The sequence below is a fragment of the Diplotaxodon limnothrissa genome, linkage group LG1 (genome assembly GCF_057381915.1).
Source record: "Diplotaxodon limnothrissa isolate DT_005_m linkage group LG1, D_limnothrissa_male_GT1.1, whole genome shotgun sequence".
NCBI classification, from domain to species: Eukaryota; Metazoa; Chordata; class Actinopteri; order Cichliformes; family Cichlidae; genus Diplotaxodon; species Diplotaxodon limnothrissa.
Window position 1 is genome coordinate 27,935,513 of NC_140596.1, and position 13,639 is coordinate 27,949,151.

The 13,639-nt window shown below is 43.3% G+C and overlaps 1 protein-coding gene across 1 annotated transcript in view; it reads right to left on the reverse strand.

Moving 5' to 3' along the window:
* LOC146639907 (bromodomain adjacent to zinc finger domain protein 2B-like) overlaps positions 1 to 13,639 on the reverse strand; it is a 70,828-nt gene that overhangs the window by 22,353 nt on the left and 34,836 nt on the right. Inside the window, exons 3-8 of the mRNA XM_085347695.1 lie at positions 7,962 to 8,141; positions 3,848 to 4,039; positions 3,585 to 3,746; positions 2,929 to 3,125; positions 2,614 to 2,826; positions 1,760 to 2,386 (exon numbers count right to left, since the gene is read on the reverse strand). Coding sequence (XP_085203821.1) covers positions 1,760 to 2,386; positions 2,614 to 2,826; positions 2,929 to 3,125; positions 3,585 to 3,746; positions 3,848 to 4,039; positions 7,962 to 8,139 — 1,569 coding nt within the window. The 5' untranslated portion in view covers positions 8,140 to 8,141. The remainder of the gene's footprint in view (positions 1 to 1,759; positions 2,387 to 2,613; positions 2,827 to 2,928; positions 3,126 to 3,584; positions 3,747 to 3,847; positions 4,040 to 7,961; positions 8,142 to 13,639) is intronic.

A 13,639-nucleotide genomic window follows, 5' to 3' on the forward strand; every position in this document is an offset into this window, starting at 1 on the left:
GAAATGAATACGCTGATCCCAATAAGTTTAGCTTATTGATCATGGTGCTGTCGTTCATATTTCATCTGGAGAAATCGAATTTGTGAAGTGAAAAGTACAAATGTCAAATGTCAATTTTTACAGCATTTCATCTGAAATCGGGAAACCCATAAATAATACAGTGGAATCCGTGCACAAGCAATGGTTGCCTCAGGAAAGTAACAAGACTAAAGGCATTATCTGTGTCATCTCTACAGGAGTATGCTAAACGTACCCAATGCAAATTAGTCAGAAAATTCTGAAAAATCTGATTTAAAAATTTTAAAGTTTAAAATTTTAAAAAGTCAATGTTCATAAAAGAGGAGATTTTAACTTAATAAAGCATGCTTGGCCAGCATCCACTGCAAACTACTGGCTGCGGAAGTGATCATCAAATAAACCAACACACTATGAAAGCTGGAAGGAAATCTTTATCAACATACGTGCTAACTTAAACTGAAAGGTCTCCTGTGCTTTTACTATAACACTGTAGGATAACAGTAAAACTCCTGCATAAAAAATGTTTTGAATACTTCTGATGGTCAGTATAACTGGCAATTACCCCTTTGTACAAATATCATGATTCACAGTAGCAGCGATGACAATAAAGTTTGATGCAAGCATTTTTTCCTCTCGCCACATCATAAGAGAAACTCGTGACATTCGCACAAAAGATAAAAAAGAAACTTCTGGGTAATAACACGAAATAATTGGAAAAACTAGCATAAAGCTACCATAAAGCAAACACTTTGTGCTAGGGTCTACTTAAAAGAAACTCACATATATTCCAAAAGATATTCCACTATTTGGTGTTTTGCACATGTCAGCCCCAAAATCCTTAGAGTTATTCATTTCGATTGAGATCTAGTGACTGTCAAGATCACAGCATATAATTTCACATCATTTTCATACTCTTCAAACCATTCGGTGATGCCTTCTGTCCCATCGAGTGAGAATTGCCATCCTATTCAATTTGTTTTAATGATAGGATAAAGATAACCACTCACAGCAACTTTGTATTGACTCACAGTGACCTTGACGTGCCCTCTAGAAGGACAAGTGGACCACAGTGCCAGCAAAAACCTTCATACCATAAGAGGCTGAACAGATTCCCTTACTGCACAGAATCAATCCCCGTTTTTTTGTTTTCCTTTAATTTGTCACATTTGTATCCAGATAGCTTAGATGTTTAGTTGTTGTTCTATGACAATCCCAGTGCAAAAGTAAAAAGAGAAAAAGAAAAAAAGTAATGCATCTACTATACAAAACAAAGATGCTGACTGATGTCCATTTGCAGCTGTGAGATTCAGCTCCAGGCCATGTTAGTTTTGATGAGGCTGTTTGGCACTTGTTTCCCTTTGATATAAAATCCCAGACTGGTATGTAAGAGAAACTGTAACAGTTATGATTTTCTTTTTAATTGACTGCGCAGCTACACTAACAGATCTGTAGCCGTCTGGAAGCTGTTTGGATTCTGTCTTAAAAAAAATTTGAAAACAGCCACCAGATTTTTTTTAAAAAAGAGAGAGAGAGGCTGATTATGGTATGGTAATGATGAGGGAAAAGAGATAAACAGAACTGCAGATCTGACTGCGTACTCAGCTCCACTGAATAATGTCATTATTGTCAATTTGTTATTAGTAACTTTGATCAGTAAAGCGGAGTGTGAAGCAATATTTTTCTCACAGGATACTGTGTGCGTAAATGACATTATTTAACTGATGTTATCAGGCAGGCTTACCTGTCGCAGCCTGAACTCATTGATCTGCGCTAGTGAAGCTTCCAAAAGTTTCCTTTTGTTGGATTTGGCGGTGCCAGAGACAGAGTGCTTTGGTGGCTTCAGTGAGGACTTCTGGGAGCTTGTTAAAGATGAGGTCAAACCAAAAGGTTTTGGGGAGGTAGGCATCGGGAGAGTCGAGCGGGGTGGAGAGGGAACTGAGAGAGGCTTAGGGGAGGAGCAGAGGGAGAGGGGAAGGTGCGGAGGGGAGTTGGAGGGCAGCAGCTTGGGAGGTTTGGGCGAAGCGGTGCTGGACGGTGCCTTTGGAGATGTGGTGAGAGCTATGGGGGAGGAAGACGGTGACGACTCCCTGCGGGGTTGAGTGAGGAGTGCCAGGGGCTTTGAGTTGGCAGCCAGGCCAGTGGACTGGATCACACTAAAGTGTTGCTGTGGTCCCTCTGTCCGGGACCTGGAGCTGTGAAGAGCCAGCGGTGAGGTTTGGGACAAGGCGGGAGGAGAGACAGAGCAGGGTAAGGGCACAAGGGTCGGGGGATTGGAGGGGACCTTTTGGGCCTGGGTGCCTTTCTTTCTGTTGGCATCCCCAGAGAGTGGTCTGTCATTCTTTGCAGTTCCAGTGCTGGGTATCAAAACCTGGTGCGGGCATGAAATAAAGAACTGTTTGAACAAAGGCTTTCTCTGTGGTATGTGATAATTTATTTTAATTCATTCAACATTGTGGGCACTATTTTAGTGAATGAAAGCACTGCGCACCAAGTGCAGTCAAGTGCACCATGTGGAGCAGCTGAGGGCGCAGTGGCCTCCTTCTTTTCACCTTCACTTTCCTAATGTTTTTACTCATTTTAACTTTTCCTCTTTACCTTTGTTTTCTTCTTTGTCCGCTTCTCTGTGTCAGACAATTCGCTGTGTTTGTCCTCCTCTTCGTCGTCCTCGTCATCGTCATCATCGTCTTCATCATCCTCTGCTAGGTCTTCCAGATCACTGCTGAGGGACCCATCACTTGAGCTGTCTGATGATGTGCCTGATTCACTATTGCTCACCACAGAAGTGTCAGCTGTCTTCTTCCTTGGTTTCTGAATTGAGAAAAAAAACAAAACATTGTAAAAATCAGCTTCACTATGCAACACAAACTGGCTTATTTCAAATTAAGGAGTAATTTTGATCTCAGCACTGACCTTCTCTTTAGGTTTCTGAGTCGTCTTTTCCACCATCTCTGTGGGATTGTTCTGAGGGCTGCGACGCTGGCTATTAGCAGGATCTGAATTTTTGGTTGGCTTGGTTGGTGCCTGAACAGGAGCTGGACTCGCAGAAAAGCTCCCTGATTGTGTGACAGGAGGGCAGGCCCCGCTTCCATTCACTGCACCATTCACCCCTAGAAACACAAATTCTGCTGTATTACTAATCAGCTTCATCTCTCCTAAGAACTTTCCAACAAGCGATAATGGAATATGTGGAACTAACAGCAGATTGAAATAAGGCTAATAAAAATATTGATTTATACATGTATCTCATCTAACATGCGAGCTGTGCGAGGCACAAGCCCAACACGAGTGGTTTACATAATAAAAGATAAATTAAAAGATACTGTGAAATTAAAAGAGTGCCAGAAACAGAGATTACGAGAGCGAACATGAGGGAAAGAGCGGGGAGATAGAGGTTAACAGAATCACTAAGTGAGGACTGAAAGTCATTAAATCTGGCTCGAAAAAGAGAAATCTCATCATAGGGCAAAGTGGATTTAGGTTGTGGAGGAAGATGCACAGATAGTGATTATGGGAGGGTTAGGGGGAAGACTGAGCAATGAAAATAAGCTCCCAGGACAGCGCTGTACCTTTAGGTGCAGCATGGCTATTCTTGCCGGGCATCCTGATCGGAACAGGACTGGCGCTGTGATTGGACTGAATGTGAGGGGCGAAGAATGGGGGAAAGCCGATGAAAGAGGGGAGAAAGGCAGCAGCTCCCCGTCCATGGGCTTCGGCAGCTCGCCACCACTCTGTCGGGTCAGAAAGTAGAGGAGAGGAGACGAGAGGAGAAGATTAAAGGTATAGTCCCCTTAACCAACTGCTACCCACAATTCAAATGTCATCCTCTTACCAGAGAGGGCTCCTAGTTGGGGATGGGCAGCCAGAGCAGCTGACATGCCTAGAGAGCCCAGGCCTCCAAACTCCGGCCTGCCTGCTCCGGCAGTGTAGAGGGCTCCAAATGCTGGGTGGTTGACCAGAGGGAAGGCACTTGACAATGTGGAGCCAATGAAGGGCTGCTCTCCTGCTGCTCCAAACAGACGGCCTAAGATAGATCCGAACCAAGAAGGACATGTCCAAATGTTTTAAAGTACACTACAAAAGGGTGTGGATAAGAGCTCAGTGGCACAGTGAAACAAAGCAACAGGTGCAGAAATGTTTTCACCATTTGATCTAATTTTAAGTTAAAGATTGACATGTTCCCTTTACCAGAAACTGTCCTGTAAAAGGAGAAATGATGCACTTCCGCCAGATCTTCAGATGTTAAAATAAAACAAAGTAAGTAAACAGCTGTTAAGAGGACAAGTTGCTAATTCGTTACGGGTATTATTCTGTTCCTGATAGCTGATAGTATTAAACAGCTTTTTAAAGCAGTTGTTTCAGTTTGAGATAGTGACAAACAACTCCTATACGACAGGATTAAAAGATGAATTCCACGCAGAAGAATAAATTTTGCTTTGAAGTGACAAAAATGCTTAGGACTAAATTTTTCTACTTGTACATATTTAATACTTTGTGTTACGTAAAGTTCAATTTTGACATTACTGCACAGCTGGTTTGACAGTTATTTATTACACCTTACTGCCCTACTGTTAGCTCTGTGTATGTTTATTTGCACAGACTGAGAAGACTATTCTCAATTACATCTCTGAGCTCTTGATGTAGTGTAAAAACTAGATTTAAACAGCTTTTGAAGATGTTGCTTCTTATCCACCTGACTATAGAGGAATTAAATACAGAACAACTGCCTTCTGAGTGTGTGGAAGAATTAACTTCAAGTTTTGCTTTCACAAAGTGCTCGTTGCACCTAAATTTAAACGGCAGCCGTACTGTTTTTGAGCCTGACACACCAGCACTTCAATGTGACTCTCACGCATATACCATGAAACATGCACATTTAGATTACAGACCATGCTGTCATAATCCTATTCTGGCATAGAGCCACTTGTTTATAGCAATTTTTTTTTTTGGTTTAAAATGACTGTCAGAATATGTCACACGGTAACAAAGACTGGATAGTCCCGGTGAGAGAAAGAGGAGCATGCATACGGTGTAAAAAGCTAACCTCCTTCTATCCTTTTGGCATTCAATTTCAGCAGAGAAGAATACTTCATCAACATCATCATCGTCTAGCGTTTTCCTGAGCACAATCATTTCTGGCAGGGGCGACTGCCACGTATTACCTCCTCCCAGAGTCAGATGCAATTTGGTGTGAGCATATTTCATGCAAATTCAATTTCTATTCCAGAAAAGGAGAGCAAGTCTGCTTGATGCCTCTGCATAAGCCAGGTAATACACATGCAAAAAAAAGAAAGAAAGAAAAAAAGGAAGAAAAAGTGATGACTGAAGAAAAGGAAAGTGTTGTGCACAGTGCGGATGAAAATGTCAAACTACTATACACATGCACACAGAAATGTAAAGCAGAGTGACACGGAAGAGGAGTGTTTTCAGAGCTAATGCAGTACATGGTCTATTAGTATGGCCAGTTACATGTGCTTTCTGTCATCGTTGTATTTTTACTCAGTTGTATATAGCATTTGTATTTGTATTCTATTTTTATCTTATTGTATATTTATTTTATTTTATTCTACTGTATATAGTATTTTATTTTATTCTATTCTGTACAGTTGTGTACTGTATTTATTCTTATTGTATCCTAATTTTTGCCTCATAACTTTTGCACTGTCCACTTCCTGCTGTGACAAAACAAATTTCCCACGTGTGGGACTAATAAAGGTTATCTTATCTTATCTTATCTTATCTTATCTTTGTAGCACAAAAAAAACAAAACAAAACACTGGAGAAGACTATGAAATGAGTGTGAATCAAATTGTTTGCGCGTATGTGGCCATACCAGGAGAGCTGGCAGGATGAGAGTATAGCCCTTTGTGTTGGTGCCAAGGCCCTTCTCTGCCACAAGACAGCAAAATCTGCCTTTTGAATGGCATTAGAATATGCTGAATATGTAGAGCCCGCCTTGCCAGTGTCAGCTAGTGGATACGAAGATAAACGACTGCAATGCAACCCCCAGAAAGGCCAGCCACAGCATTCGCTTATGCCTGGGGTGCCCACCTCTCTTGCCCCCCCTCCCCCCCGCACACCCCCTTCTTTTCTAGGCAACACAAAGTGACATCTGCAAATGCCTTTTCAATATTAATGCGGGCTTCCAGAAGGCGAATAATTAAATCTAAAAATTTGAATCGAGAAAGAGGCACGGGAAAGACATACCTTGGATTACCTACTCGCTCTTCCTCACCCCCCCCCCCCTTTCTCCCCCCCCTCCCCCCCTCCCCCGCCCTCTTTCTCATTCTGTTTCAATCCTTCCTCCACTCTGACAAACTGCACCGCCTGCTTTTTTCATGTTTGGATGCTGCCGAAGGGGGATTAATTTGTTGTTTGTTGCAGTCAATCAAATTTCCACAGACAGATTTAAGTTAATTGCATCCGTGAGTTGATCCCAGAAGGAGAGAGTGCTACAAGCGCAGATCAGCTTTTATTCTCCAAGTGATATCCTCATCAATGACACATGCACACACACATAAACAGGAGTCCATGTATTTCTTTTTTTTTTTCTTTAACTTTTTCATGCGCTCCTAAGATTCTTTTTCGTAAGTGTTTTTGGCACACAGGCAAAGGACGATGAATCGATGCCCGCACAGTCTGTGATGATTCTATATCGGTATTAACATATATTTATACCGATGGTATCTGCTCACAATATACACTTGACATGTTCTTGCTGTTCTGCATGAGAATGTTTTTGCTTTTAATTGTGATTCAAGTTGCTTTACTCCACTACAAGTTTGAGCTAAAGCGCGCACACACTGAACAAGGCGCTGTGTGTGAAATGAAGACGAACTGCTTGCTTGATTTCCCACAAAGCACAGCAAAAGTTCAGAGCTAACAGTCTGCCTCTCAGCATTTCATTTGATGCTCAGTCCAAAATCGCTTATCTAGAAAATCTGAGCACGCGTAACGGCACACAGGGATAAGAGGGATTTATAATGCATAAGAAGGAGACACTCCTAATGGCTTCTTCTTTGGGGCAACATTGAGGATATGGAGGACAAAACAACAGGCTTCATTTTCTATCCTCTCTACTTCTTCCTTTTCTCGTAACAGAGAGAAAACACGACAATCATGGAGAAAGCTAGATATCCTATTCCCTACTCAGTGCGATGGTGGTTTTGTTTGTGCGTGTGTTTGTGTGTGTGTGTGTACATAACAGGCCTACGAAAAAAAACAGCAAAAACAGCAAGACATTAAGAGATGAGGAAAACAAAAGTATGAGCAAATGATTCACTCTCACACAAGGGATATTTGAAAAACACACTGAGATACAACAGATACACACACTCACACCATATATACACACTCCTCTTTGCCTAATGGCTTTGACCAATACATAGAAAGGCGGCTGGATGCTGGACAGGGATGACTAGACACTGAGTGGCTAACAAATGTTAAATCATGCAGGCAGAGGCTCTTTCTCTCTCTCTTTCTCACACACAGACACACACATACACACATGCATCCATGCACAGTGGCGTGCTGAGCCTGACTCCAAGGCAGCTGGAGCCAGAGAGCTGAAGGTTGTCAGGAGACATGGCGAAGCATGTGTGTGTTTCTCACACAAAAGAGCCCCCTAATTGTTTGGGATTCATTAATGCAGCAGCTTTTCAATTGCAACCCAAGCTGTCAGGAAAAAAAAAAGAGAAATCCATGTAACTGGAAGAGAGGTGTATTCACACCGGCTGCAAAATAACTGTGTAATTAACACTGGAAAAAACTCATTTTTCATGGTAAAGAAATGAGAAAGATTCTGAATGCTATCGAGACATGAAGGCGGCCATATTTCGGGGCATCTTGTTATGGTTATGTGAAAACTGTTTGCACCGTGTGTTGGTATTTTTCCTCCTCTGTACGCACGGTTTCAGAGACAGAAGATTGACACAACTGTTTCTTACCAGAGGCGCTGAGGGTGGATCCCAGTGCTGAGGGGCTCGGGGTCAGGCTGCTCTTAGAGTGCGGAGCAGGTGATGATGAAGAGGAAGAAGAAGAGGATGAGGAAGAGGCCGCAGGGGAGGAGGTGCGAGCAGCAGACAGGGTGGGTGCAGGGGAGACCAGCCGCTCTCCAGACTCCATATCTGTCAAACACAATCCAATCAGCAGGGTTACAATAGGAAAGAACACCCACCCGTACACTGACAAACACACACTTAAATGCGTACACACAACTGCATACTGTGCCCCCCTCCAACACACACATTCGAGCACGCCCATGCACAAGCAACCACACACACACACACCTCCTGACACTTTTCCTTTCACATCTCACTTCCCCTGAACAATATTTCCATTTAGCCATGCTCACTGGCTCCCAGCCTCTATTGATTCAATATGGGGTAGGACGGAGGATGACATGTTTAAGGACTCTGATAAGGGACAACAAAGCAGGTTTCACATTTTGATGCAGGAACATGCCCCTGCTGAGAATCTGTTCCACAGCGGGACGGCCACTTTTTACAAGAAACTTGCTCTGGTGAGTTTGAAGTGGGACAGTTGAAATGACAAAGGTTAGGCAAAATGTCAAACACAACATAGACGAATAACATATTTGTCACTTTTCCTGTCACTCGCGGGGACTCAGAAGTGTGTGCAAACTCACACATGTCTGTACCTGCGTTTTACAAACAGGATCCCTTTACACATCCCTGATAAAAAAAGTTTTTAAAAGTCATTCAAATTAAAAGAGCTCTTTGAGGCCTTTAAAGACAGCATTACTCTCTGCCTCCTTTCACTTGGAACCAGAACTAAATGGATAGGCTTTTAGATGATTGGTGCATTAACCAACACGGTAGCTTTTTTCCCATTATCGGTTTCACAGAGTTACCATGCCAGCCATTATCAACCAACCAACAACACAAACCCTCACAAGAAACATTTGGCCATTCTGCAGTCAAATATTTTACTTACATTATTCAGCTCTAATCCCCTTTTGCTTACAACTGAGAACACAATGTGGCTATGCCCACACAACCGCTGACTTGTGGAGGCAAACAAATATAAAACACACACATTGACACACACACACACACACACGTTCACACATTACAGCCCCCACTGCAGACAGACACACACATACACAAAAATCACCTCCCCTGTCTATCACATCAACCTGACTCTTTTTCTCTCTTCTCTTTTTCCATATCCCTCTGCCTGACACTAATCCAGGACTGAAAATCCCCTTCAAAAGCACAGTTTGCAGATTGTGTTTTACAGGCAGGCTTTGTTATTGTGTCATTACACATAAACAGTCTCTGCCTCCATCTCTCTTTCCCTCTCTCTTTCGCCTTCTCTCTCGCTCCTGCCACCCCTCCGCCACCCTCCCTCCCTCCCTCTCTCCTCTGCAGTGGGAGCAGAGCCACTGATTAAATCTCTGAGACAAAAGCTGCTATCCTCTGAATATCAAGTATCAGCCTTTCGCCAGGAGCAACACTGACAAGAGAGAGAGAGAGAGAGAGAGAGAGAGAGACGCGGATGACAAGAAAACCTGCTGCAGTCCACAGGGAGGAGGCTGGTGTGCCATCGGACTTGGGCAGCCATCCCCGCCACTGCTGCAGTGAAAAAGAGGTTGGCTGTGCAAATAAGAGCAAGGTCAAAGGTCCTTCGAATTGTATCTCACGCAAGGTGACAGGATGTGGGTTAAAGAGACAAATTATCAACCTAAACGGGCAGTGAATGAATGTTACATGTTAGTTACAAGAATACGTTTCCAGCTGAGTGAAGATGGGGAGTTTATCCTAATTTCAAACCCACCCCACCCGCACCAAAAGAAACTGTTACCTCTGTGCCACACTTTGTTGCATGAATGGCTGTCACACTCTATGCTCCTTCACTCTGGCTGTCACCTTTTAAATGTCAGGTCAGGGTGTAAAGAAAAAAAATGGAAAAAGGATTCTTTCACAAGATTTAAAGAAAAAGTGACTTTTCTGTATTTGCGTCTGGCCAAAAAAAAAAAAAAAAAAGCAAGTATCATCAAAAGTGTTGTGAAAATGGAGAGGAGCTGTGGCCCTTCATAATTATCATAATGCACATGAAAACAAAAGGCTTGTGTCTCGGAGGACGATCAGGCTTACGTGGTGTCAGCTGGTAAGTGAAGCGGATCATTTCCCTACCTTTTCACAGGAAGGGAGAAACATAGACAGAGGGAGGGAAAGAGAGTTTGAGAGATTGAGAAGGAAAAAGGAATAAGCAAGACAATATACTCTGATTTTGTTGTGGGGTGTAGAGGGGGTATGGGGGGAGGTGGGAAAGGCAGAAGAAAGGGAAAGAGTGGAGAAGATGAAGGACAGCCTGTAAACCATTTCTGTCGTTTCTCAATATCTGCACTTAATGCCTCGCCTTGTCAAAATGTGATGATGTGAACAGAATTGATTTCCCCCCCTAACAAACAACAAAAAAGCAATCCCTTCTTTGCAGAGGTGTAAAGCAGAGCTACCCTCCCCCTCATCTCCTCTCATCTCTCACAATCTCTCAAAGGGCCTCTTCCTGGGATGAGAGACGGAAAGAGAGAGAGAGAAAGGACAGCGGGGGGAAAGAAACGACTGCGGGGCGAGTCCATCTTCCTCTGACAACTACAAACTGATCACTTAGAGCAATTAAATCTAATAACAATAATAAGATTGGGCTCAGCAATGTACCACCAAATGCACAGCAACAACAATGATTGCAACAATAATGGAGCGCCAAGGTATTTAAGGATCCAATCCTGACTTAATTATGAGAAATTAAAATGGATTTAGCATCAGAATTAGCTTGATTTTATAGGTAATTAACGGCACACCACAGTGGCGGTATAAGGCAAGCGTTATAATCTCCGTGAACGGCTAAATCAATTTGACTTGAACAACACCAACCAATCAACAGAGAACGCCGCAACCAGAAACAGCAGGTCTCGCAGATGCAAGGAGAGGGAGAATTTATGCTAATAGCTGAACTATGATTTATAAGATGTGTTCCAGCACCGGATTCGCAGTCACGTCCACAAATACAACACAGCACCCAGCTGTCAACGCATGCGGCTAATAGTGGTTAGACGCAGCGGCCCTTCAGGAGATAGTGTAGCTATAAACAGCTCTGCAGTTTTATGATTGCACTTGGCCTTCATATAGGAGCCTTCACACGTCAGTGTGATCTGAAAGGAGGGCGGAATAGCATAAAGGAGAGATAGTGTGAGTGCATTTGGTGGCCCGTGCTGCTCGGTATCGCGGCCTTACATCATGCATTTGTTTTGTGGTGTTGTGTGTCTGTGCTGCGTGTATGTAGCGGTGCTCTGTTACACATGCGGCGGTTTAACAAAAGACTCCCAATGCATGTGCCTATGGAAGTGTTTGTGGGCACGTATGTGTGTGAGTGTGTGTGTGTCGCATCTTCAAACTATTCAACCTCCTGTGTATGTGTGTCTCCTGCCCCTTTTCTCCTCACCCCTTCAATGCACACACAAAACACACACATACGCATACACACAGTAACAGATGGCTGATACTAACTGAGATAATCCGCCAACAGAGTCATCAGCATGGATCAGTGGTAATCAGAGTGTGGACACAATGTCTCTTCTCCAGCCGTAATGGAAGGAGCGCCTGGCGCAAGAGAAGGGAAATGCATTATTCCCCATGATGCCCTGACCTCATTCAAAGACACACACAGCGGCTCCCAGCTCCCTTTCTTTTTTCTCCTCACCATAGACAACAAAGAGTATATCATCGCTGCTTCTACAACATTCACTTTCCCCTCCAGATCTCTCGCTCCCTACCTTTTATTGTGATGTGCAACTGTGTCTAAAGCAGACCTCTGTGTTCAGTCAGCCAAAAAAAAGAAAGAAAAAATGTCAACATAGCAAGTGTGTCATGATGAAGGTTGTTGGTAACAAAAAGGATTGGAGTGAGTAATCATCAGTTTTACAGTGTTATTTTTTCCTATTATTGCTCAAAACAACCATACTGACTTATCGCATAGCCAGTCAAAGTCTTTCTGAGAATTAATAATGCTTGTTATAAGTCTAATATCAAGACACGTTGGTTATCAGGTAGGGGGAAAACGGCCAGTAAGTAAGTGGTGAATCACTCACTCCAAAAGGCATAGCACACACAAAGCAGTACTTTCTGTTGCGCTAGTGTTCGCCAAAGTGAGATCATTGACACTGTCTGAATCAGCAACAAGATCTCTTATTTCTGATCTTGTGAAGCTGCTGTTCAGCCTCACTGCTTGAACTTCCCATCTGTCCGTGTGTTCCTATAGGTTCGTGTGGGTGTATGTTTTTGTAGGCACGACATGTTCGTATGGATGTGGATGCCTGCGCTTTGCATGCTTGTTGGCAATGAATGCTGACCGAATGCACGCACAAGCTTGCTTGACCCCATTTCTCCTCCCTTTGCTCTCCCCCACCACCACCCCTCCCCTTCCTTCTCCGCATACATACCATCAGCCAGGAAATGACATAATCAGGGATCTTGGCAAAAAAAAAAAAAAAGTGACAACCTTTGTCCCATGTCAAACATCAACTCAGAGAACATTTAAAGAGACAGTGTGTACTCTGTTACATCATGGTTTAGCACTGATTGTGTGGCTTTATTAATCAGCTAATTGTTATAGCTCTATTTTACTTGGAGTGTTTTATCACTGAGACACTCCATTACACACACTTTTTTTTCTTTTTTAATTAATGAAGTACAAAAAGTAAAGAACACTGAATAACTGAATAATCATATTAAACTGGTTTTGCACAAAAACTGCATAACTGCATGGTGAACTCACAGAGCATTGTGCCAATGCCTGAAAGGGAGTACAAAGAGACAGCATGCCCCAGTGTGGCCTGTCTAGGTGACAACAACTAGAGTGACTCAGACCCCTCCCTCGGCACCACTCCTGCCCAGTGACAGATGGCAGAGCGGGGCATGTAGGGGATGGGCACCATCTCTCACCCTTCCTCAGCTAGCCTTGGCAGTGGTGCTGGCCACAGGTCTTATTACAGCCACACCACTGCCTGCCTGCTTTCATGTAACACTGAAGCTTACCACGCTAGAGCTGCTTACTGCCTGCCAGGTAAAAAAGGTAATGATATGGTCCTGTGTGTAACAAATGGTAGAGTGTGGCGTGTGACAGAAGAGTTTCCAGACTTAGTATTTACCAGGCCCTGGTGTAACCTCTACACATACGCGCATCCATGCAGTGGTAAGAGGCTTTAGATAAAATATAAAACCAAATGGCGTGCCACACGCATTCTGTATATTTTTGAAATGACAAGAAATCAGCTCTTGCCAAATGGCTTTATTTGCCTTTTCAAGCATAGTGTAGATGCCAAAGGCTGGAATCAACACCCCTATTCACCATCCGTCTCTGCTGGGTTCCCAGTGACAATAATGTGATTTTGGGACATGGTGATGACTCGGTGGAGAGGAATAGGATAGGCTTGTCACTTGTGTTTGATGTCAAACCTATGTGTGACAGAATAGTGTTACTCAGCTCAACCAGACATAGCACTACTCCCATTTCCTGGCCATAAATAGAAGAGAAAGAGATGATAGTGAGTGTGTCTATGTGCAAGTGTTGCAAAAAAAGAGGATAATCTGTGTGTATCTGT